This window comes from Arvicola amphibius, chromosome 8 (genome assembly GCF_903992535.2).
Source record: "Arvicola amphibius chromosome 8, mArvAmp1.2, whole genome shotgun sequence".
NCBI lineage: Eukaryota > Metazoa > Chordata > Mammalia > Rodentia > Cricetidae > Arvicola > Arvicola amphibius.
Genome location: NC_052054.1, coordinates 100,620,280 through 100,642,577, shown reverse-complemented (window position 1 = coordinate 100,642,577; position 22,298 = coordinate 100,620,280). Strand labels below are relative to the sequence as shown.

The window sequence follows — 22,298 nt, the reverse complement described above, 5'->3', positions numbered from 1 at the left end:
CATAGTTAAAACTGAGTTCCCAGTGGCAAGCCTGGTTCTGAATTCCATTGCTGGCTCCCCTACTCTGCAGTCTTGAGCAGATAACACAGACTCTGTGTCAGTGTCTCTGTAAATTGATAGCACTCACCTGGCAGCATGACCGTGGGGACAAATGTGAGCACAGGAAGTGGCTGTGTATAGAGATTGTCCCAGAGGGTGACCCAAAGCCTTTTCACCTTTAGTCTCTCCATCAGAAGTCAAGGAAATAGGACCAGAGAGGATGTGGTTCAACCAAGTCACCCGGCAAGGTCATGCAGACAGGCCGTGAAAACCATTGGTGCAGAGCAAAACCTAAAAACACCTCTAGTGGCTTGCCCAGCAACATGGAGCCAGAGAGAGGAAGCCTTTTGGGTGCTTGCAGCAGAGAGGTTTCCTAGCCCAGGAGGTCTATGCTGTGGAAGATAGGAGGCCCAGGGCTCGTGTTCTCTACATGGTCCAGTATTACCCTAACTAGTTGGCTATGGATAGATCCCACCCTCCGATCTCTCCCTATAAAGTGGAAGCAGCAGTCTGCTTGCCCATGGGGCTGAGGACCTAGGATAGAGCAGGATGTGGGATGCCCAAAATGCCCCCACACTGGCAACATATAGTAGGTGGGTGCTTGCCACAAGTAGGGATGACTGGTGCCCAGACAGTCATACAATGAATCACAGGTGAATGAGATGGTAGCTCTCATATCTGACCCTGTTTTCTTACTTAGGTGCTCAGGCAAGCCCCAGGTTCTACTTCTGGGGACGAGGGTAGGCCACGAGAATCTCTGTGGGCACTCATCATGGTGAGGAATCTCGACAACCTGGACTTCCATCTGCCTTCACATGCCCAAGACATGCTGGACGGCTTGCAGCGTGTGCGTTCCCTGCCCAAGCTGGCCGATGTCACTCTCCTGGTTGGTAACCAGGAGCTGCCCTGCCACCGCAGCCTTCTGGCTCTGAGCAGCCCCTACTTCCACGCAATGTTTGCTGGAGACTTTGCTGAGAGCTTTTCGGCCCGTGTGGAGCTGCGCGACGTAGAGCCGGTCGCGGTGGCACAGCTGGTGGACTTTGTGTACACTGGCCGGCTGACCATCACCCAGAAGAACGTGGAGGCGCTGACCCGCACCGCTTCGCGCCTTCACTTCCCCACTGTGCAGAAGGTCTGTGGCCGATACCTCCAGCAGCAGTTAGATGCCACCAACTGCCTGGGCATCTGCGAGTTTGGGGAGCAGCAGGGGCTGTTAGGCGTGGCGGCCAAAGCCTGGGCCTTCCTGCGGGAGAACTTTGAGGCAGTGGCTCAGGAGGATGAGTTTTTGCAGCTGCCTAGAGACCGGCTGGCCACCTGTCTGGCCAGTGACCTGCTGCAGGTACAACCGGAGCAGAGTCGGCTCGAGGCCCTGCTGCGCTGGGTGCGCCATGACCCCCAGGACCGGTCTGCCCATCTGCCAGAGCTCCTTAGCCTGGTGCATCTGGATGCTGTGCCGAGGCCCCGTGTACAGCAGTTGCTGGCCACAGAGCCGCTGATTCAGGAGTCAGAGGCATGCCAGGAGGCCCTGTCCCAGGGCCACAGTGGGGTGAGTGACGGGCAGGGGACTTCCACCCAAGGCATGGAGGAGGAGCCTAGAGTTCCCACCTACATGGGGAGAAAAGAGTGGGCACCCTCAAAGTGCCCAACTGAGTATGGCTCCCTGCCAAGACTGGTCCCCCAAGAGAGCATCACGATTCATTTATCAGGTGTGCCTCGCTCTGAGTACCAGGGGAAGAATCTAGACCTGTCTCTATCTTTAAGAAGCCTACCGCTGAATAAAGATGAGTCTAAATACAGATCTAACGCACAGTGGAAAGGCCAGCACTGGGAGGATTCTAGGGGCGTCTTGGCGAGGACAGTCAGAAGAATTCCCTAGAGGACTCAGCATCAGAGCTGGGCACAAGGTGAACTGGAGGAAAACACAGGATTTGAATGGGAGGATGATGAGGGAGAACTATCCAGGACATTGGCCCAGCTACACTGTTGGGACTGTAACTGGCACCAAGGGCTCCTGAGGGGGCTCCAACTGAACCTGTATGGAGTTCCAGTCCTGCTCATGCTGGCAGTGGGCTGGCAGCAGGCGGGTCCTGACAGAGCGACAGGCCTAGCTGTGGTTGCCCCAAGGATAATCTGGAGTACCTGGGGAAGCCCTTTGTGACTTCTGAGAGACACAGCTCTTAACAGGGTGGGGGGATAGATGGGGTGGGAGTGTGCCCTGGGTAAGAGTGTGGATAGGGTGGGGGTGTGCAGAGGGTGTACCCTGGGTAAGAGTGTGGATAGGGTGGGGGTGTGCCCTGGGTAAGGGTAGGATGGGTTAGGGCGTGCAGGGGGTAAGGGTATGGATAGGTTGGGGTTGTGCCCTGGGTAAGGGTGTGTGGATGGGGTGGGGGTAGTCATGGGGTAGGGGTGTTCACAGGGCAGGTGTGTGCACTACCATGCCCAGTCCATGCAAACATGCATGCACAGGTGCTCACAGATGCATACGCACACACTAAGGCCCACCTAACCTCAAGCACAGACACTGACAGATCAACACCCATGGGGCCTTGCACTGGACAGACAGTAGCTGGCCACTCTGACCTGACTCCCACCCACAGGAACTTCCTGGCCACCCACAGAAGATGCAGGAGGTACTGGTGGTCGTAGGAGGGCGGGCACTGGAGGAGGACGAGGAGGGTGGTGAAGAACCTAGCCGCCACACTGGGAACTTTGCTTTCTACAACACCAAGGCCAGTGAGTACCTGCCATGCTTGTCCTGGACATGATCCACGCACCACCTTGGGGTAGAGCCAGTGAGGTGTCCAGAGAAAGGGGGACCTGACAAAGCCCTACCTGCAGAAGGTTGCGTGTCAGACCTTACCAGGCTAGCAGGGGAGCCTGGAGGCTACAAGGTGCTGGGTAATACTTTCAGTTGGTTCTCAGTCAGGTAGAAGCCCCACCTCTGGTTTTTTTTTAGGCCCTGGGGGCTGGGATAAAAGGTCTCCTAGCCCAGACCGTGCTACTCAGGGTGGATGTCTTAGCCCATTAGTTGCCCTAGGTTCCCCTGCCCTGTGCACCCAGTGTGGGAACCAAGGCTCTAGCAGGGAAATGGGAGCTAAGAGGGTGTAGACAGCACAGAAGTTAAAGTTCAGCTTCTGCATCAGCCCAAACTGGAATCCAATCTGACCCTGGGGCAGGTCATTTAACCTCCCTGGGTGTGTCTTGATTTTTCTCATCTGTGAAATGGGTTCCCATGGTTGTAAAGAGGCCTGGGGAAGGGTGATAGGGCACCCCACAGGCTGTCTGCCCAGGAGGGCTCTTGGGAAAGAGCTGATGTGGGCTGGTTGGCTCCAGGACTGAGGCAGGTCGCCAGCACCCACTGCATCAGCTCTGGCGGGCTGGAGGAAGCCCAAAGCCAGCAGACTAGGTCAGAGACTGACGAGTAGGGATTTGGGGTTGACGTCAGGAGAGAGCAGCTGGCTGGCAACAACGGTCTGCTGATTGTTGGGCCATCCTCACCCTGGGGTGACACAGACATGAATCAGGGGACAGTCCGTTCCCGTCCAGGATGCCAGGCCCGGCTCGCTGTGAGTCCTAGAATTCTACATGTTCCCAAACTGTCATAAACAGTGAACAGTATTCCAGGGGACTTCCCCAAGGCCCGGTCTCCCACAAACACTTGCAACGAGTCCATTCATAGGGTTTGATTTCCCACGCCTTTGATCTCATGATGGTTTCTTTCAAAGCTCTCCTCATCGCTCTGTCCCTCACAACAGCGACAGCAGCCTAACAACCTCCACTGGTGGGCACTTCCCATGTGTCCCATATCTCATACCACACCCACACCTTTTAAAATCTATCTATCATCTATCTATCTATCTATCTATCTATCTATCTATCTATCTATCTATCTATCTATCATCTATCTCTCTCTATCTATCATCTATCTATCTATCTATCTATCTATTATCTATCTATCATCTATCTATCTATCTATCTATCTATCTATCTATCTATCTATCTATCTATCATCTATCATCTATCTATCTATCTATCATCTATCTATCTATCTATCTATCTATCTATCTATCTATCTATCATCTATCTATCTATCTATCTATCTATCTATCTATCTTCTATCTATCGTCTATCATCTATCTATCTATCATCTATCTATCTATCTCTCTATCTCTCTATCTATCTATCTATCTATCTATGGGGTGTGCGCGCGCCATGGTGCACAGGTGGAAACAACTTGCGGGAATTGGTTATCTTCTGTCATGTGACATCTAGGGATCAAATTCAGATCATCAGCCTTGATGACAAGAGCCTTCACTGGCTGAGCCATCTCTCAGATCCAGTTCACCCCCATTCTATAGACAGGGAAGCTGAGGCTGGGCCTTGTCTAAGGTCACACAACGGGTGCATGCAAGCCAGGATTTGGACTCCGCTCTACCTGCTGCAAAGCCGGTATCTCGTTCTCTGGATATCCTGTCTGCCTTGTAAACGGAGAGAGGCTCAGGATGAATGGATAAAAGGATGCGTAAGGCCCACACACGGTCGATACCCTCTGTGACAGAGGCGTAGTAGGTCCATTTACAGTCAGCAGGGTGGGCTTCAGGCCAGGGTGCCAGCAGCCTGCAGATCTTGAGCTGCCTTTTATACCCTTGTTCAACTCTTGTCCAGCTGGGGCCCAGGCTCTAAGGGGTGCCGCGGGGAAAGCAATGAGCTGGGACACCCAGGATGTCTCTGACACTGTTTCTTCATCACTAATGGGGGGGAGGGGGGCGTTCCTGCACTCAGTTTCTAAAAATGGAGCCAGGGTAGTCATGGGAGCAGAGGACCTGCAGGAACACTGCCACTCTGACCTTCTGCCTCTCTCCCACCAGGGCAGTGGATGGCACTCCCAGACTTCCCTGATTACCACAAGTGGGGCTTCTCCCTGGCAGCGCTCAACAGTGACGTCTATGTCACAGGTGGGTGGCCCAGAGCTCCTAAAGATACCCTGATCAACTTGGTACTGCACCAGCCTCTCCAAACAACTCTCCCACCCAACAGGAACCTGAAAAGTCTACTAAAGACTTTCCAGACCTTTCTACACACCTGAAAGTGAGGGATTTCCAGAGGTAAAGATGGGGGCTGGGGATCAGAAACTCAAGGTCATCCTTAGCTATACAGCAAGCTTGAGGCCAGCCTGACGCAAACAAGCAAAAACCAAAACAATTCTAAAGCAAATGAATAAAAATTCAGTCTGCTGACAGGTGCTAGGAGCCACCATTGTGTGTACTGAACCTCTCTCTGGCAGGTGGCTCACGGGGCACCAAAACAGACACCTGGTCAACCACTCAAGCCTGGTGCTTCCCGCTGAAGGAAGCTGTCTGGAAGCCTGTGGCACCCATGCTGAAGGCCCGCACGAACCACGCCAGTACAGCTCTGAATGGAGAGATCTATGCCATAGGTGGTGAGGTCTCCCTCCCCTTCACCATGCCCCTCATTCCTAGAGCCACCGATCCTCACCCCATCCCTCACTGGGGATGTTGCTGGGGAGAGCTCTCTGCCTTCTGGAGGCAGTGAACCCCAGGCAGGTTGTCCTCAGAACCCCTTTTTGGGCCATCTTCAGTAGACAGCCCCTGTTTTCCTATCCTGGAGAACTCAGAGAAGCAGAACCAGCAGGAATGATCACACACCCCAAAAACAGGAACTCAAACCTCAGCTCAGGGTCACTGAGAAGTCTTGAAGGTGAATGACTCACAGTGACCTCCATCCTGATATCAGCCTGACACAGGGACCACCTCATCACCAAGACACCCCAGTGCTACAGCGAAGACTTTCTCTGGAGAGCATACTGGTTAGACGAATATCAAAATAAGACCCAGAGGTGGCCCCAAAGAGCCACAGGCAACAGTGGAGTGAAGCCATTTCTAATGCCTGTCTAGGCGACTGCCCTTTTCTCTAATAATTGCTGTGTTCCTGGCCAGGAAACAGAGAGAACCCATAGACCTGAGACCCAAGCACCTTGGGGTGCTCAGAGATTCATGCCTTGGGCTCTCACAGATGCATGTACCTCATAATAAGTTATTACAATTGGCTCATCCATTCCACTGGGGGCTATTGTCATAGTCTTATGCCTTACAACCTATTCTCCCAGGACTTGCCCTAGAGACCAGTGCCCACTATCCCACCCCCATACCACTTCTTGGTGTGGTCTTAGAAAGGCTCTGCCTATGAGGGGGCCCAGTTCACTCCTTCCCCAGGTTCTACCTCCATCATTCACCTTCCCTTCCTGGAGCCCTAGAGCCATCTCTGCCACCCTACATTTTCAGGACCCTCTCCTGTGTCTAGACCCCAGTGCCCAGCTCCCACCTAGCTAAGGACATCCTTCCGTAGGCACTGCCCTGGATGCGGTAGAGGTGGAGCGTTACGACCCCTATACGGACAGCTGGACTCCCGTCAGCCCAGCCCTCAAGTATGTCAGCAACTTCTCGGCTGCCAGCTGCCAGGGCCGCCTCTACCTAGTGGGCTCCAGCGCCTGCAAGTACAACAGGCTGGCTCTCCAGTGCTACACCCCCGTGACAGGTGGGCAGGCCTCCCTGATGGCCTGTACTCCCAAGGGGGACAGGTCCGGGAGGGGGGAAATGTGGGTTGGATAGATGCAGAGCCCCAGGGACACCTCAAAGCCTGTGGGAACGAGGCGGGAGGGCGGCCAGATCAAACCCCTCCTGCACCCCTCATGTCCCACTGAGAGGCAGTCAAGGCCTCACATCCCACTGGCCCAGGCTTGTTCCATAGGCAGTGAGGGTGCCGGAGCTCTGGAACCCTCAGAGCGGAGCCCTCATGACCTTCCCCAGTGAGGAGCTGCCCCTCCTCCTGGTGAAGTTGCCCATCCTTGTGCCCTGCAGATGCATGGAGTGTGATCGCCTCACCTTTCCTGCCCAAGTACCTGTCCTCTCCACGCTGCGCTGCCCTGAATGGAGCCCTCTATCTCATTGGTGACAACACCAAGAAAGTCTATGTGTATGACCCGGGGGCCAACCTGTGGCAGAAGGTGAGTCTCCCCGTGCCTCCCTCTGCCCGCCCCTCATGGAGTATTGCTGAACTCCTGACGATGCAACAGAATGGGGGTGTGGAGGAATGACCCAGATGCCAACAGAGACGCAGGGCAGGCCTCCAGCCTCTCTCTAGAAAATAGGGTGGTCCCACAGTACCAGGGACGATGGAGACACAGACCATAGCTGCTGGTCACTGTCAAGTCCTTTTCCTCTGAATTCTTGTGTTCCCTTCTCAGGAATCAAATCCATGTTCAGGCTGAGTGCCTCTGGGGCAGCCAAAGATAGAAAGGAAGAATCATTTGTTAGCCGTAGGGTGGTGGGCATCCTACCCCATGGGAAATCAAAAGCGGGCAGATCCTGAGCTACGAGGACAGAGAGTACCATCTCAACTTGCCCCTCCTTTTTAGCCACTGGGCCCAGGAAGGGGTAGGAGGTGAGCCCATCTAGACTCCATTGCAAGGAACCAGAGCCTGGCCTCTCTCCTCAGTTTCAGGCTGGATGCTCTAAACCAGTCCACCTACCACTCAATTCTCAGTCCTAGGAACCTGATGAGCCATCCTGAGGACAGAGGGCCCCCTGAGTCCCACTGCCCACAGTTGCCCTCCGGTTTCAATGTTCCTTGACTGGAGGCCCCATTATGGTAGTGGAAGAGGTAGAGAGCAAGCCTGCCAGGGGGCTGCTTCTCTGAGCACCTTCATGTGGAGGCAACACAGGCTTTTTCTTCTTCATCTGTCCTCTTCACTGGAGCTGCAGTGCAGCCAAGGCTCAAACTGACCCCGCTGGAGGCAGCTCTGGGCTCAGACTCAGCACCCCATTTGGATCCTTGACACCAGAGCCTGAAGGAGAGAGACATCCTGTTAGATGCAGGTTGGTGAGAGACCACGGCCTCACTAGTAAAGTCTTTGCCATAAGCACAGTGGGCAGTGGATGAGCTCAGGGATTCAGGGTCAGCTGGCTGTCCCCAGCCCCACCAAGGGCATCCTTGTTTCCACCCTCCAGTTGCCCACTGGCCCCTGACAGCTGCCATCCGCAGGTGCAGTCTCAGCACAGCCTACACGAGAACGGCGCCCTGGTCTCTCTGGGTGATGCGCTGTATGTGACAGGCGGGCGCTGGCAAGGCATGGACGGTGACTACCACGTGGAAATGGAGGCCTACGACACTGTGAGGGATTCCTGGGCCCGTCACGGCTCCCTGCCCCGTCTCTGGCTCTACCATGGGGCCTCTACCATCTTTCTGGACATCTCGAAGTGGACGCAGCCCTTCAGCCCCGGGGCCGGTCAGGAACACTAGGAAGGGAGGTGTTCCTGGGTCACGTCTTCGTTACTCTGCAGAATGGCTCCTTTTGTGCTTGTCTTCTGTTCATTGTGAGCTGCTGCCCCCTCCAGGGCTTGGGCTGGGCTCAATATCAGATGTCACCGCTGAGGACATAGCTCTGATCTCCAGTGCTACCAAACTTTGCAACCAGCGGTGAGAGTGAGGCCCTGACACAAATGTGGTGGGGGAGAGAGCTCTGCAGACCTCAGAGAAGGAAGCTGAAGGGTCCTGGATTACACTCGCCGGGCAAACAGGCTCCAACGTGTCAGCTCTTCTTGCTCTACCCATCCATGCTTTTGGGGGGAAGCTGCACAAATTAGGGGTTCAATGGGGTACCCAGAACTCTGAGCCAGGACCTCAAGCTCGGGTGCTCACCGCAGCTCTTTGACCATGCCAACAGCTTCCTCTCTCCCCTCTTTCCTCAGAATAAACATTCACCCCACATGGGGTGGCTGGATAAAGGCCAGGTTCTCCCCATCCCTGGCTTCCACATGTTGGTACCGTGTTTACAGATCTGCTTCTGGGATGAAGGTGGCTCCTGCCCCACCAGGGGTACCTTTGACACCAGGAAAGCAGCCCCTGAGGAGACACCAGGAAGGCAGGGGGATGTGGTACGGGGCAGTGGAGGATCCCCTTAGAAAGTGGCTCTCAATCTTCCTAATGCTGAGACCTTTTAATACGTTCCCCATGTTGTGTTGACCCCCCCCACACACACCATAAAATTGTTTTGTTATTTCTTCATAACTGTAATTTTGCTACTGTTATAAATTATAATGTAAATATCTGATACGCGACCCCTCACCCTAGTCTTCAGGGACTTCTGGAGATGGCCCCTGGCTGTGTCAGAAGTTTGCTTCCAGAGGTCTGCTGGGATGGGGTGGGGCTAATATCTGATGGGCTCCTCTGTTGGTTGGGATGGGATTTAGACTGGCTGAGGTTGTGTGTGGCTCAGCCTCCACATATTCTCTGTGGTTTTTTTCCTCCCTTCCATCTTTACTTCCTTTGTTTCTTCTCCCTCTTCTTCTCCTCCAGAACAAGGCACTAGATTTGTAACCAAACAATAAAGGACCCTCACTGTGTGTGAGTGGCGTGGTCTGTCTGTTAGTCTAGCGAGGACCTAGACTGTAGGATGGGAGTTGATTGGGCCAGCACCAGCTACTAGCCCACTGAGGCCTTGAGTGGCCCCAGCTCCCACTGCATGTGGACTTCTCCAGGACCAGCCCAGGGGACTGGAGTGGCCCCTGACACCCCTGGGTTCTGAGCACAGAACTCAGTTCCATCCTGCTTTTGCAAGTCCAGATTCACTTTGCTCCTAGACTAACTCAGAGATCAAATAGGGCAGGGTATGTGGGTGTTTGTTTCTAACAGAAGGGAATCCAAACTTGGGTTAAGGGCTCCCAGGGTATGGTGGTTTGAATAAGAATGGCTCCCATAGGCCATTTGAATACTTAGTCACCAGGAGTGGAACTGTTTGAAAGGATTAGAAGGATTAGGAAGGATGGCCTTCCTAGAGGAAGTGTGTTAGCTGGAGGAGGGGGGGGGGGATGATGGGGCTGTAGGAATGTAGGGAGACTTTCAGGTTTCAATAGCCCATGCCAGGTCCAGTCTCTCTCCACCTGCAGATCAGGATGTAGCTCTCATCCTGTGGTTGATGGATTTGGCAAAAACAGTGTGAGGACTCTGCCCATGGCGAATGTCCTACTGTGTTTTCTAAGCCCCAGGGCTGTTCAAAGGCAAAGACTGAAAAAGAGTGCCACTGACTAATCAGAAATGGGGAGTTGGGCCGGGCAGTGGTGATGCACACCTTTAATCCCAGCACTAAGGAGGCAGAGGCAGGCAGATCTCTAGGAGTTTGAGGCCAGCCTGGTTTACAGAGTGAGTTCCAGGACAGCCAGGGCTGTTACACAGAGAAACTCTGTCTCAAAAAAAAAAAAAAAACACAAAAAAAGAAAGGAAGGAAGGAAGGAAGGAAGAAAGAAAGAAAGAAAGAAAGAAAGAAAGAACTGGGAAGTTGGAAAGGCCATGCATCTCTGAACAAGTGTGAGCGGGGGAAGTCCTGGCGTGGGAACACATGCTGTCCAGGGCATGGTCCTCAGCTTTTCTGAATTGTGCCTCATCTGGCCTGTATGGGTCAGTGGCATGCTCAGTGTTCCAAGAGGAAAGTTCCTCCAGCTAGGGAGCTGAGAGTCTAAAGGGTGTCTCCAGCTGAAGGGCAGCTTCAAGGGAGTCCAGGCAGGGCTGTGGAAATGCCAAGAGCTAGCAACACAGGGTACCCTGACCACCTGCTTCTGGGGACCCTGTGACACGGTGAATGGTGCTGAGAGGGCTGCCGGGGAGCACAGCTATAGCCACAGTGCCTGCTGTGCAGAAGAGATGTCCCTAACTCTCCGGTCCCCATCTCCTGCTAGTGCCGCCCTGGCCAAACCAACCAGAACCTAGGGAGGGGAAAGAGGGTGCTGGCACAGTCCCCTAAAGCCACCCTCAGGACACAGAGCGGGTGGGAAAGGGGACACTCACCAGCACACCACACAAAAGCTTGGGCACGCTGGACTCTCATGAGATCCTTCTGTAGACAGACCCACATGTAATGCAGGGAAGGCCACAGGCAGCCAAAGAATCATTTCTCAGAGTCCCAAGGGAAACCAGAACTAGATGTTTGAAGCTAATGAGGCTTCTAGTGAGGACATAGAGTCCGCAGGAGCACATCCTCAGAGGCCTCAAGAACACTTGGAGACCCCGTGATAGAATAGAATCACTGTTCTATTGCTGTGAAGAGACAGCGTGACCAAGGCAACTCCTGCAAAGGAACAGCATTTAATGGGGCGGGGCTGGCTTACAGTTTCAGAGGTTTAGCCCATTATCATCATGGAAGTGAGCATAGTGGGGTGCATGGTGCTGGAGAAATAGCCGAGAGCTACATTGTGATCTATAGGCTGAGAGAATCGAGGCCTCACATGGGCTTTGGGACCTCCAAGCCCATCCTCGGTGACCCACTTTCTCCAATAGGCCACACTTCCTAATCCTTCTAATCTTTTCCAACAGTTCCAATTCCTGGTGGCCAAGCATTCAAATATATGCGCCTATGGAGGCCATTCTTATTCAAAACCACCATATCCTGGGAGCGCACTCAGAGTCTTCAGGAGCACTCAGAGTCTTTAGGAGCACTTAGAGCAAGCAGAAGCACTCAGAGCCCAAAGGAGCACTCGGAGCCCACAGAGCCGCTGACTGTAAGGCATGGCAGCTGGGCCTGGATACGTTTTCGTTTGGTGACTCCCCGACACTCCCCAGCTCCATGCTCCATTTTCTCCATTTATGTGACGGGGACAGTCATGTGATCTGAGCACAGATGGTCCATCCGTGTGGTAGGCAGACCAGGTGACCCCACAGCTACCCACCTGTGCTCTTGAGGCCACACAGGTAGTCGGCCTCGGGTGGGCTCCCGTTGCCTTTGAGTAAGCGGAGATTGCATCCCAATGACCTCACCAGCCAACAGCCTTCCTTTGGAGGAAGTGGGACACTGGGAAAGCTTGGCTCGCTGAACTGCCAGGAAGCCTGGACAAGGCCATGACATGAGGGCACAAGAATGAGGATTAGATTTCTGCCAGGCAAGAAGGCACATGGGGAGGTCACTCCAAGCCACGCCTGCCCTGTCCTACGGCCACTCATTCAACAGCTCTACCCAGATGCAGGCACCACCCTCAAGGGTTCCACTTCTAAATAAGGGGTGCTGTTCCATCAGTACTGTGGGTTCTGGACCCCATTCCTAGTGCCCTGTGAGCTTCGTTGTGCACTGTCCTCCAGAGAGACTTGTGTCCAAATGGGACTCTGCAAACAATCAGGAGCCTTTCCTGAAAGCCCAGAGTCCTAGCGCCAGGGGCCTGGCCTGGGCTGCGTCATTACCTTGAGCTAGGGTCCAGGAAGCCATGCCAGCATCAGAACCGATTGGATCTGGGCCCTCTGGAAGAACCCATGATGTCACTAGTACAGTCTACTGGGAAAATAACTACTTTCACATGGTAGCAGCTCCTTATGTCAGCCCTGCAGCTGGGGCCCTCGCTGTGACGGAAGTACGGCCGCTTAACATCTTAGGGTCATGCTCCCTAAATCAAGCCCCCTCATCAGAGTCCCTCTTTGGGCTTTTAAGGGCACAAGCACTCACATGCTTGTGCATGTGTGTGTGTACACACACACACACACACACACACACACACAGAGAGAGAGAGAGAGAGAGAGAGAGAGAGAGAGAGAGAATTTAAGATTAAAACTAAATAAATAAATAAACCCAAAGAAAGCCAGGTGTGCTGGCTTATCTCAAGCCAGTGCAATGACAGCTGCCCAAGGCAGAGAGGGCCTGCCTATTTGGAGGAGGCCACCTGATCTTCTCCCAGATCAGACCTTCAGGGTTTACCACATCTGTCCCGGTTGGATGCACCATGGGCAGCCTGGGTTCCATCTGCCCCTACACCTGGCTTAGGGCATCAGAAGGGTCTGTCCTTCCTGCCAGGCTGGGTCTGTGCTCTGTAGCTGTTAGCATTGTCGATGGAGTCGGAGAGGCTCCAATATTGAAGATACATCTGGTGGCTGCGTGGGGAAGAGCAGGAGCACCTCACAAGAGTTCCGGGTTCCCAAGCTTGAAAGGGAGAAGCCATGAGGGCCTCCATACTCCAAGTCATCAAGGCCTAGGACTTGCAGGGCATCAGGAGAAATGGAAGGGAGCCTGGGGCGCTCAGAGGACACGCAGAATGGTGGAGTGGGGTTCTTGTGTGTCCTTGGAGAAAAGGGGGTCTTACAGAGCTGAAGGTGCAGGATTAGGAGACGACACTTGGCCCAGGGCTGCAGCAGGACAGAGGTTAGCTGTAAGTGGAGGTGGACTTCCACCGGAGCCCGCCTTCTCTCGGGGTCCCCGGTGCCTGCTGCGCGCGCCCGAACCGCGAGGGGGCGACGGCAAAGAGGGCGGCGCGCGCGGGGATTCAAGCGCGTTATAAGGCGCGGACTTGACCCGCTGCGCTCGCTTGCCGCTGTCGCCACCGCCCGCATGGCCTCCGCTCACAGCCCGGCAGGAGCTCTCCTGCTGCTCACCTGCGCCAACGTGATCACCGCCGCCATGGGCCTCCCGGAGCCTGCCGCGCCTGGGGGGAACCAGGCACATCCGCGGCTGCCCGGGAACGAGCTGCCCACCTCGCATGCTGACAGCCCACCGGTAAGATGCACCCGCGCCCCAGACTTCCCTGTCCCAGGGGACCAGAGACTGAAGGAAAGTGTCTAGCACCCCAAATGCCTCGGGCAGGGGCTCAGTGAGACCAAGGGTTGTGTGGTTGCGCCGTCAGCACGGTGTGGTGGCTTTGCGGCAGAATTCTACTAAGCCAGTAGTTGAAGCTGAGGAAGGTGTGAGAAGCAGATAACTTGCTCGGAGCAAAACTCGAAGACTAGCAGAAGAGAGGGGCTCTCAGATCCAGCTCCTTTTTGTTAGGCGACTTTCTAACTTAGGTGTTAGGTGACTGCTCGTGAGAAAGGACTGATATAACCAGGCTCTGCCCCTCCCTTCTCTCCCAAGATCTCCACCTGAAATGCTGGGGTGGGGGTTTGTGTGTGTGTGGTGGGGGGGGAATGCAGGCTGGGGCAGAGCGCGAATTGGCAGCCCTCACTGGAGCGACTCATCCCTGGAAGCAAGGGCTCCTGGGAGAGTCTCTGTGGGCCAGTCACAAGGAGACCCTAGGCCAGAGTTCTGTCCTCGGCACCCCAGAGGCCAACAAAACATTCACTAAGACAGCTGGGGATGGTTACAACCCTGGGCTCCTTCTGCAAGGTATCCTAAGGTCCCTTCCACCATCCCATCCTGTCTCACCCAGCCGCCTCTCTGAGTTGGTATTACCCCCTCCCCCACAGCCATCAGTCTTTAAAACTTTCATGAGGTCAAGACCTAATCAACGGGAAGCAGAAGTGGGCTAGAATTTACCAGTGGGGTTTTGGTCTTGAACTCTCTCTGGAGTGTCAAGGCGTCACCAGCTCCCTTATAGATGGAACATGACTGGCCAGGGCAGCTGCCTAACCCCAAGCCAACTCCTAGGACCCCAGACCAACATGGCTAACAGGTGTCTGAGCCCATACACAGCTCACTGGTCCCCCTGGAAGGGTCTTGACCTATTATGGGAAGCACTGCATCATACATTTCCAATGAGGGTACTGGTCCAGGAAAAAGCATAGAAGCCTCAATCTTGCCAGCATAGCAGCCTGGCCTGTGACCCACAAGGCACAGGTTTGGGTCATTCTGAGTTCCTGTGTCTTTGTATCAGACACTGAAGTGCCCATGACTTCTTCTAAGGTCCCTGAGTCACTGCCTTCCCAGCTGGCAGCCTTGTGTGGGACCCAGACTGCTTGAGGCTCACTGACTGTCCGATTTGCCAAAGGCCTCTGCCAGGAAACGAGGCTCCTTTCAGATCTAGGCTACTTGGGCCAGTGTTTCTGAAGTGTTAAGAACGCTGGGCGGTGGTGGTGCATGCCTTTAACCCCAACACTCAGGACGCAGAGGCAGGCGGATCTCTGTGAGTTCAAGAGTTAGTTCTAAGACAGGCTCCAAAGCTACAGAGAGACCCTGTCTTGAAAAACAAAAAAAGGGGGGGGGGAGTTAAGAAAGATAAAGGTTCCACGCAGTGGCCTTGAGTCATGGCATCTCCCATGGCCTGTGACCACCCACAGTGGCCCCAAGGCTGGTTGGTCTCTTTGCGATTTCTGACTGCAGAGAAGGAAAAGAGGACCTGCTGTCAGCCATGATTCACAGTCACCTCCCAAGCACCTGTGGGTGGCAGTGGCTCTCAAGGGTGGTGATGTTGTCCTAGGCTATCTCAAGGAAGAACAGGAAAATGTGTTTCAGAGCACGTGCTACAGAGGCCCACCTCGCACCTTCCTGCAGCCTGGGCTCTCCCAGAAGTGCAGTGAGGTTTCGTCCTCCATGGGCTGGGGAATGGCGGGGGGGGGGGGGGGAGGGAGATGACGATGATGATGACGATAACGATGACACCAATGATATTACCTCTGAGAACACAAGTGACAAGGTCCAGGCTGCTGCCAAGCAACACCACAGAGCAAACCAACCAGCCCGTGGCCACCTGTGTTCTAGGAGCCGACCATGGCACATCCACACAGTGTGGATCCCCGGGATGCCTGGATGCTCTTCGTTAGGCAGAGCGACAAGGGCATCAACAGTAAGAGGAGGAGCAGGACCAAGGCCAGGCGGCTGAAGGTAAGCAGCTTGCGCTACCACCCTCATCAGCCCCTCCCCCCCAGCACCCTGTCCCCAACAACAAATGCCACAGAAAGAATCACATATGAAGCCGGGGTCCAGCAAGCCTGGAGTTAGGAGCCTGGTTCCAGTCATTCGCCCTATACCCTTAGGATGCCAGGTCCTCCCTAGCTTTTTCCTCATGCCCGGAGAGAGATGCTTGCCCAACATGTATTTGGGAATCAGAGTACCTTCAGACTGATGGAATGGTACAGGAGACCCTCTCAGTATGGTCCTGGCCTGGGCAGGAAGCTGGCACTTGGTGACTCATGTATTGAGCTCCTCAAAATGACTCTGGATCAAGGCTGGGCCTTACTGTGAGTCGGTCCTCTCTATTGAGGTCAGCCTTGGCTGCTTGAGAGGTGTGGGTTGGCCCTGCACCCTTAGCCACCTGACCTTGCCCAGGCTTCTCTATGCAGGCAGGAACTTGACTCCCTTCTCTTAGGTTCTGACCCAAACCAGTATAAATGCCTTCAGGGGCCCCAGAACCAAGTGCAGTGGAGACTTGCTAGTGTGTCCCATGTGAAAACGAGATGCAAGTCCTCAGAAGCAGCCTGGAATGGTCCTTTCTCTGGGAATCACACCAGGCGAAGCAGCTGCATTGTTCTTCTGCATACAGAGCCTGCCCTGCCCTGTGCCAGCCCTAGTGAGCTTCATATGGGCACAAACCCATCCGCACACTCCCTGGCCTGTGGCTTTCACTCCCTGCTTGATGACAGAGGGATGAGGGCCCCAAGGACCTCCACCAAGAGGGGAAGAGGCCACAGCCACCGTGGGAGCTCACCTGCCTGCCTCTCTCTAGCAGGACCTGGCAGCAGGGGTCACCCTTGTCCTCCCCTCAAATGTTCTCATTACCCACCTTTCCTTCCAGCTTGGCCTGCCAGGACCCCCAGGGCCACCAGGTCCTCAGGGTCCCCCAGGCCCCCTTATCCCATCTGAAGTTCTACTGAAGGAGTTCCAGCTATTGCTGAAAGGTAAGGGAGCCACCCTGTGGGCACGTGCTCTGTGGTAAGCCAGAAGAGCATCTCTACAGGGCAGACTTCAGCACCCAGCAAGCACCCGCTAAATTGCTCTCCAGTTGACAGTCCTACCTGCCATGGGGTGGGTTGGGGGTGGGAGAAATGTGGCAGGCAGAGGCCTCATGGAGGAAGACAGACTGCCTTTCACTGTTCTTCACTGGGGACCAGCACCCCCATCTCCGAGTAAGGAGGCCAGTCCAGGGCTGGGGAGCGGCTGTCTCTATCTTCTGAAGTTGGCTATACCAGGGAGAACTGCTTCCATCCCGCAGCTTGTTTTAAATACATTTCCAGCAGGTGAAGAGCCTTTGTGTTGTCTCCACGGTAGCCACAATGGGTATTTATACACAACTTTTCCAAAAATATGGGTGTGGCCGATTGAGGAGACTAAAGGACGAGGGTGCTGGGTTCTGGATATGTGCCTGCTGGAGCTTAAAGCAGACAGCATGGAGGGAAACTGGCAGCTGCAGGGTCAGGGAGGAGTGTCCCCAGGACTCACGAGGGCTGCCAGCCTCAGTCCCCCACACTCGAGGGCTCTGGGCCGGCGGGCAGGGTGGGCCCACTGACCGCTCTGTGTCAGGCGCAGTGCTGCAGCAGGAGAGCACGGAGCCCAAGCACTGCACCAGCGATTTCACCACACCAGCCTCAGGCAGCCCCTCCCGAGTCCCGCCCACCCAGGAGCATGACAACGACCAGGGCCCAGGTGCCCTGTTGGCGGTGCTGGCTGCGGCCCTGGTCCATGGCGCACGGGCGCCACACGTTGAGGCCGCGTTCCACTGTCGCCTGCGCCGGGATGCACAGGTGGAGCGGCGCGCGCTTCATGAGCTTGGGGTCTACTACCTGGTGAGTGGGGCGCAGCTGGCAGGGTGGAACAGGGTCGGACCCCAGGTGACCTCGCCTGTGTGCTCCTTAGCCCAACATCGAGGGAGCCTTCAGCAGAGGCCCAGGCTTGAACCTGACCAGTGGCCAGTACACCGCACCAGTGTCTGGCTTCTACGCTCTCGCCGCCACTCTGCACGTGGGTGAGGCCCGGGGCATGGTGGTGGGGCGCCTGCTGCCCTGGCCCTGACAGCACTCACGTGACCACCTCGGCTTGTGTTCCCTGCAGCGCTCACAGAGCAGCCGCGAAGAGGACCGCCGAGACCCCGGGAACGTCTGCGTCTGCTGATCTGCATCCAGTCTCTCTGTCAGCACAATGCGTGAGTGCCAGTGTAGAGAGCCTCCTCCATTCCTACTACCGCTGGGGCGTGTGGGACCCCCTGACCCCATCCTGCCTAACTCCTTCCCAGGACCTTCTCTGTTCTGCCTCCTTTCTGACTCTTCCTGACACCAGAACCTCACTCAGAGGACAGAGGGAGTGCCATATCTGGAAGGGCTCTGGGGGGAATTCCACAAGGTCCCTCATTGGTCACTCTTCTGCACCTCACCTGTGAAATTTCCCCAATGATTTAAATTGCTCATGGCTGGCAGTGTCCACCCTGTGGGCCTCATCTGGTCCATGAGAACAGGGGCTGTGGCCCCTCTGCCTGGCACCTGGAATGGAGGCCAGGCACAGGGCAGGTGCTCTGCACAGCTGGAGGGTGTGTGAATGAACAGGGAAAGTCTCAGATTTAATCTGGCTTTGGGCTTTCTGTCGCCTGCTGCCTTCCATCTTAGCCTGTACTTGTTTCCCATCAGAGAGCCAGCACTTGGTGCCCTGTGCACGGTTCCAGTCTTTCCTCCCTCTGATGACCCGATTCAAACACCCCCTCCTAGGGATGATGGCTCTGCACCTAGCACTTCACTGTACATGGTCTCGATTGCTGAATGGTGCTGCTGCGGGCACTGTGCATGAAGCTGGTGAGGCCTGGGGACAGGCTGACCATCTTTCTGTCTTGTGTGCAGCTCCCTGGAGACTGTCATGGGGATGGAGCACAGCAGCGAGCTCTTCACCATCTCAGTAAATGGTGTCCTGTATCTGCAGGTGTGTGGGGCTGTGCCGACCATGCAGGAGGTATGGGGGGGTTGGCAGGTGTTCAGGGTCACTAGGTATAGCACCGTTAAGACATACTGAAGTGCTGGTGTTGGCTTAAAAAGAGCCAGGCTTTAGGTCCCGTTCTCCCTTCAGCTCTTGCCCCATGACCTGTGTTGGGGGACAACAGTCTCACTTTCAGAAGAATACAAGAATCTGATGATGTGGTAGGTGCTTCCAGTCATCCAGGCCTTCCCAGGAGGCCAGGAAGGTGGTCACAGAACTTGATACCTGAGCCCTCTGGGACTATGGGAGGCCCAGGACAGTTATTTTCTACACGGAACCTCAGTGACAGTCTCTTGCCACTGTGATCTGCCTAGTGGTAGGGATGCAGATGTCAAAACAGATTTACTAAAAAGGAAAGTGTGTGGAATGACCGAGTGTTTACGTATGACGGAGCTCTGCTAAGCACCAGGATGGGAGTTTGGCTCAAGCCAATTGTAGTGCTGGAAGCATGAATTCCGCTGAATTCTAAGGGTGCATGCGCCATGTGGGACCTCAGGCGCAACTACCCTGGGTGGATCTCAATCCTGACTATGGCAGGTAGTGTTAGGCTACTTATGCGTGGGCCACGCTGGGGCAGCAAGATTGGAGCAGTGCTCACAATGACTGTAGTCATGCCAGGCCTGGGAGCCAAGCTGTGCGGCAGAGGACCCTGCTAGCCTCTTTAACCACAGTGGGGCTCTGGGTAGGAGCTTGCTCCCATACACCAAGATATGAAACACTAGAGAGCAAGAGTAAGAACCAGATGTACTTACTAGCTTTGAGCACAAGACTAGTCAACATGGGCTCTGGACTTAGGTCTGTCCCTTCTCCCATGTGGGGCAGAGTAGGTCACAGTGTGGACAATGACCCACAATGAGCACTGCAGGCTGCCCAGGGCCTCTGCTGACACGTGCCCTTCCCTGCAGACAGGACACTACACCTCCGTCTTCTTAGACAACGCCAGCGGCTCCTCCCTCATGGTACGCAGCGGCTCCCACTTCAGTGCTATCCTCCTGGGCCTGTGAGGGCTGCTGTGGGCTCTTGCCCTCACCAAGCACAGTGGTCTGATGTCTACAGTGTCAAATGACAATGGCTCTGTGCAAGAGAAAGCCCAGTGGACCTCTACACACACTGGGCACTGCAAGACCTCTCAGCACAGCGACCCTACACATTCCTGATGAGGTAACGGAAGGAAGTAGGCTCTCCCACAACCAACAGCAATTTGTGGATATCATAAGCCCCGCTTGGCTCTTCTGGGACCATTTTGCATATTTGGTAGCACTTGCTGTACCCCCAGCTGCAGAGCTGGCACCCTTGTGTCTCCATACAGCCTCAAATTCCTTCCTGTGGCCCAGTATCTTCAGTACCTTGTATGGAACTCTAGCTAGGCCACTACCTGGAACAGGTACCTGTACAAGGCAGGGCTATGGGGAAATGATTGTAGGTCCTTAGTGCTTAGTAGGGAAGCCCAGGTCTTCTTAGACTACACACCCTGTCTACAGATTCCTGGGTCCATACACAGTCACATTGACCATACCTCTGCCTGCAGTGTTTCCTCCAGGACCTAGGGTCTCGGGCCTGGCAGCAGTTTCTACTTCTGGGGTAAGCAAGATGAATTACAGGCCCCTTAGTGGGCACCCTAAACATATGGGATCTGTACTTCTCTGCCGTCCCTTTCACAGACAGGCCATCTTCACCCCTACAAAGGCTACCCTTTCCCAACCCTTCTGAAGCTCTGGCTCACAAGCATCCCTCCTGAGACCCACTCCTGCTGCAGAGCGTGGTATGGCAGAGCGGGTGGCCTGGTAGTGAAGAAGCTGGCTGAGGATTCTTCCCATGAGAAGGTGCAGGGCTGCCTTCCAGCTTGTCTCAATGCAGACTCATTTCTAACAAAATGTGGGACTGGCCCTACACGGGCAGTGGAGAGGACTGGGACCTCCAAGGTCCCAATAGCCTGCTGATGAAGAGTTGACGCTACCACATCCATCCCCACCAGATGCTTCAGGATCTCTTGGCCTAGCAGGAGTGCTCAAGCCTGGAATTGGGGGCAAGAGAGTAGTAATTGCCAGCCGTTTCGTCTTTTAGCTGACCTCAGGATGAGGTTACCACAGCAAGCCTGAATGCCCTTCTATAATCAGACTTCTCCCCTGAAGCAGGCTGCCAACACACAACAAGGGAATGGAGGTCTCTGTCCATGAGCGGGCCTGGCCCTATTCTCAGTAGGGCTGGTACCCACCCTACCAGGAAGCACTGTACTGGCCTGGATCCTGACTCCCTGGCACTTTGATAAGGACATGGGGTAGACACACCCTTCTCTGGACTTCACTTTGTATCCAGTGGGCACAGACATGTTAGAGAAGTTATCTTCTACCCTTGAGAAAGCCACATAAGCACATATCTTAACCACTGTGTTACACAGCAACTTAAAAGTATTTATTGTCCTACTGCCTGGAAGAATGTATTTATGTACTGAATCACACAAAGCTGTGACAATGAAGGGCAGACTTGAGGCTCATTACCTTCTTTTTCCAGCATATCTCACCGAAGACTGTGAGAGGTGAGATCTGGAAAGAGGGAGAGATGCCTCCAGTCTTGGGGCTCCCCCTGAAGGTGGCAGGGGAGGCTCTTGCTAAAGAAGAAGGCTACAGGTGTCTTCCAGCAGACAGTGGCACTTAGGGACAAGGGTCATAACCTCTGAGGCACTGAGTGATTCCTGCATTACTACAGAATTTACTGAATTAAAGTGTTCTGCTTTCTGATTAGGTGGCGTTCTGTTCTGTATGCTAGGCTGTCCTGGTCCGAGTCTCCGAGCAGGATTGCTGCCTCATTTCCTGAAGAAGGGGCAGCGTTGACGCTCTTTAAGTTACATTTTTTTTTAATTGCATTTATTTGGGAGGTTGAAGTATGCATACCATGGTGTGGCTATGGAGATCAGATGAGATAGCCTACAATAGTGGATCTCTCCTTCTACTTTGTGGAGACTGAATTAAGGTCCCCAAGCTTGGCAGGAAGCATCTTTACCAGCTGAGCCAGTGCACTGGGCCCACATTCAGTTATTTTAAAGATAATTTTTTTGTACGTAGTATGTGCAGGCATACATTCATGTGTGAGCATGTGAATGTGGAGGCCAGAAGTCAGTCTAGGGTCTTATTCCTTGCACCTTGTTTTATGCAGCAGTACCTTACTTGGCCCCCAATGCAAGTCCTGAGACTGACAGTGAGTCTAATGCTGTGGTGGGTGGTAACATCTGGGTGAAAGCCAGAACAACAGTCCTTTAAGGGAATGAGACTGAGCTGAATGTAGCTGTTTAGGAGGCCTGATGGGACCGGCACTCCAAGAGGTACCCTTACCTATGGGCCTCTTTCCAGCCGCACCCGGGTTCCTGCTGGAACTGCTCAACATGTGTTCTGTACAGAAGACCGAACAAAGCCTGATTGCCACCCCATCCTCCCACTGCAAGGTCCTACTCCCACAACACAGTTCTAATGAGTGTGAGAGCATATGACCTACATGACAGTCATCATGGGCCTGTCCAAGATGTCTGGGGTGGTTCTGACAAGGACAGACCCAGAGCACATTCTAACACAAACACAGTTAACCCAGGACCAGTCACTCAAAGCAAAGG

The 22,298-nt window shown here is 54.4% G+C and overlaps 2 protein-coding genes across 2 annotated transcripts; both read left to right on the top strand.

The window, feature by feature from the left end:
- Positions 1-811: 811 nt before the first annotated feature.
- Positions 812-8,358, top strand: Klhl30 (kelch like family member 30). The gene is made up of 7 exons (XM_038338385.1): positions 812-1,585; positions 2,637-2,772; positions 4,908-4,994; positions 5,324-5,479; positions 6,406-6,594; positions 6,918-7,063; positions 8,101-8,358. Exons 1-7 carry the CDS (start codon positions 812-814, stop codon positions 8,356-8,358), a joined length of 1,746 nt encoding a protein of 581 aa, XP_038194313.1.
- A 5,059-nt stretch (positions 8,359-13,417) lies between these two features.
- Positions 13,418-19,698, top strand: Erfe (erythroferrone). Its single transcript, XM_038341111.1, has 8 exons — positions 13,418-13,582; positions 15,500-15,622; positions 16,533-16,635; positions 17,258-17,520; positions 17,591-17,699; positions 17,786-17,876; positions 18,562-18,640; positions 19,600-19,698. Exons 1-8 carry the CDS (start codon positions 13,418-13,420, stop codon positions 19,696-19,698), a joined length of 1,032 nt encoding a protein of 343 aa, XP_038197039.1.
- Positions 19,699-22,298: the final 2,600 nt, after the last annotated feature.

Coding starts and splice junctions, on each gene's coding strand:
- Klhl30 (XM_038338385.1), top strand. CDS start 812: ATGGTGAGGAATCTCGACAACCTGGACTTCCATCTGCCTTCACATGCC. Junction 1,586..2,636: donor TGTCCCAGGGCCACAGTGGG/GTGAGTGACGGG, acceptor TCCCACCCACAG/GAACTTCCTGGCCACCCACA. Junction 4,995..5,323: donor CAGTGACGTCTATGTCACAG/GTGGGTGGCCCA, acceptor TCTCTCTGGCAG/GTGGCTCACGGGGCACCAAA.
- Erfe (XM_038341111.1), top strand. CDS start 13,418: ATGGCCTCCGCTCACAGCCCGGCAGGAGCTCTCCTGCTGCTCACCTGC. Junction 13,583..15,499: donor CGCATGCTGACAGCCCACCG/GTAAGATGCACC, acceptor CCTGTGTTCTAG/GAGCCGACCATGGCACATCC. Junction 17,877..18,561: donor TCTCTCTGTCAGCACAATGC/GTGAGTGCCAGT, acceptor TCTTGTGTGCAG/CTCCCTGGAGACTGTCATGG.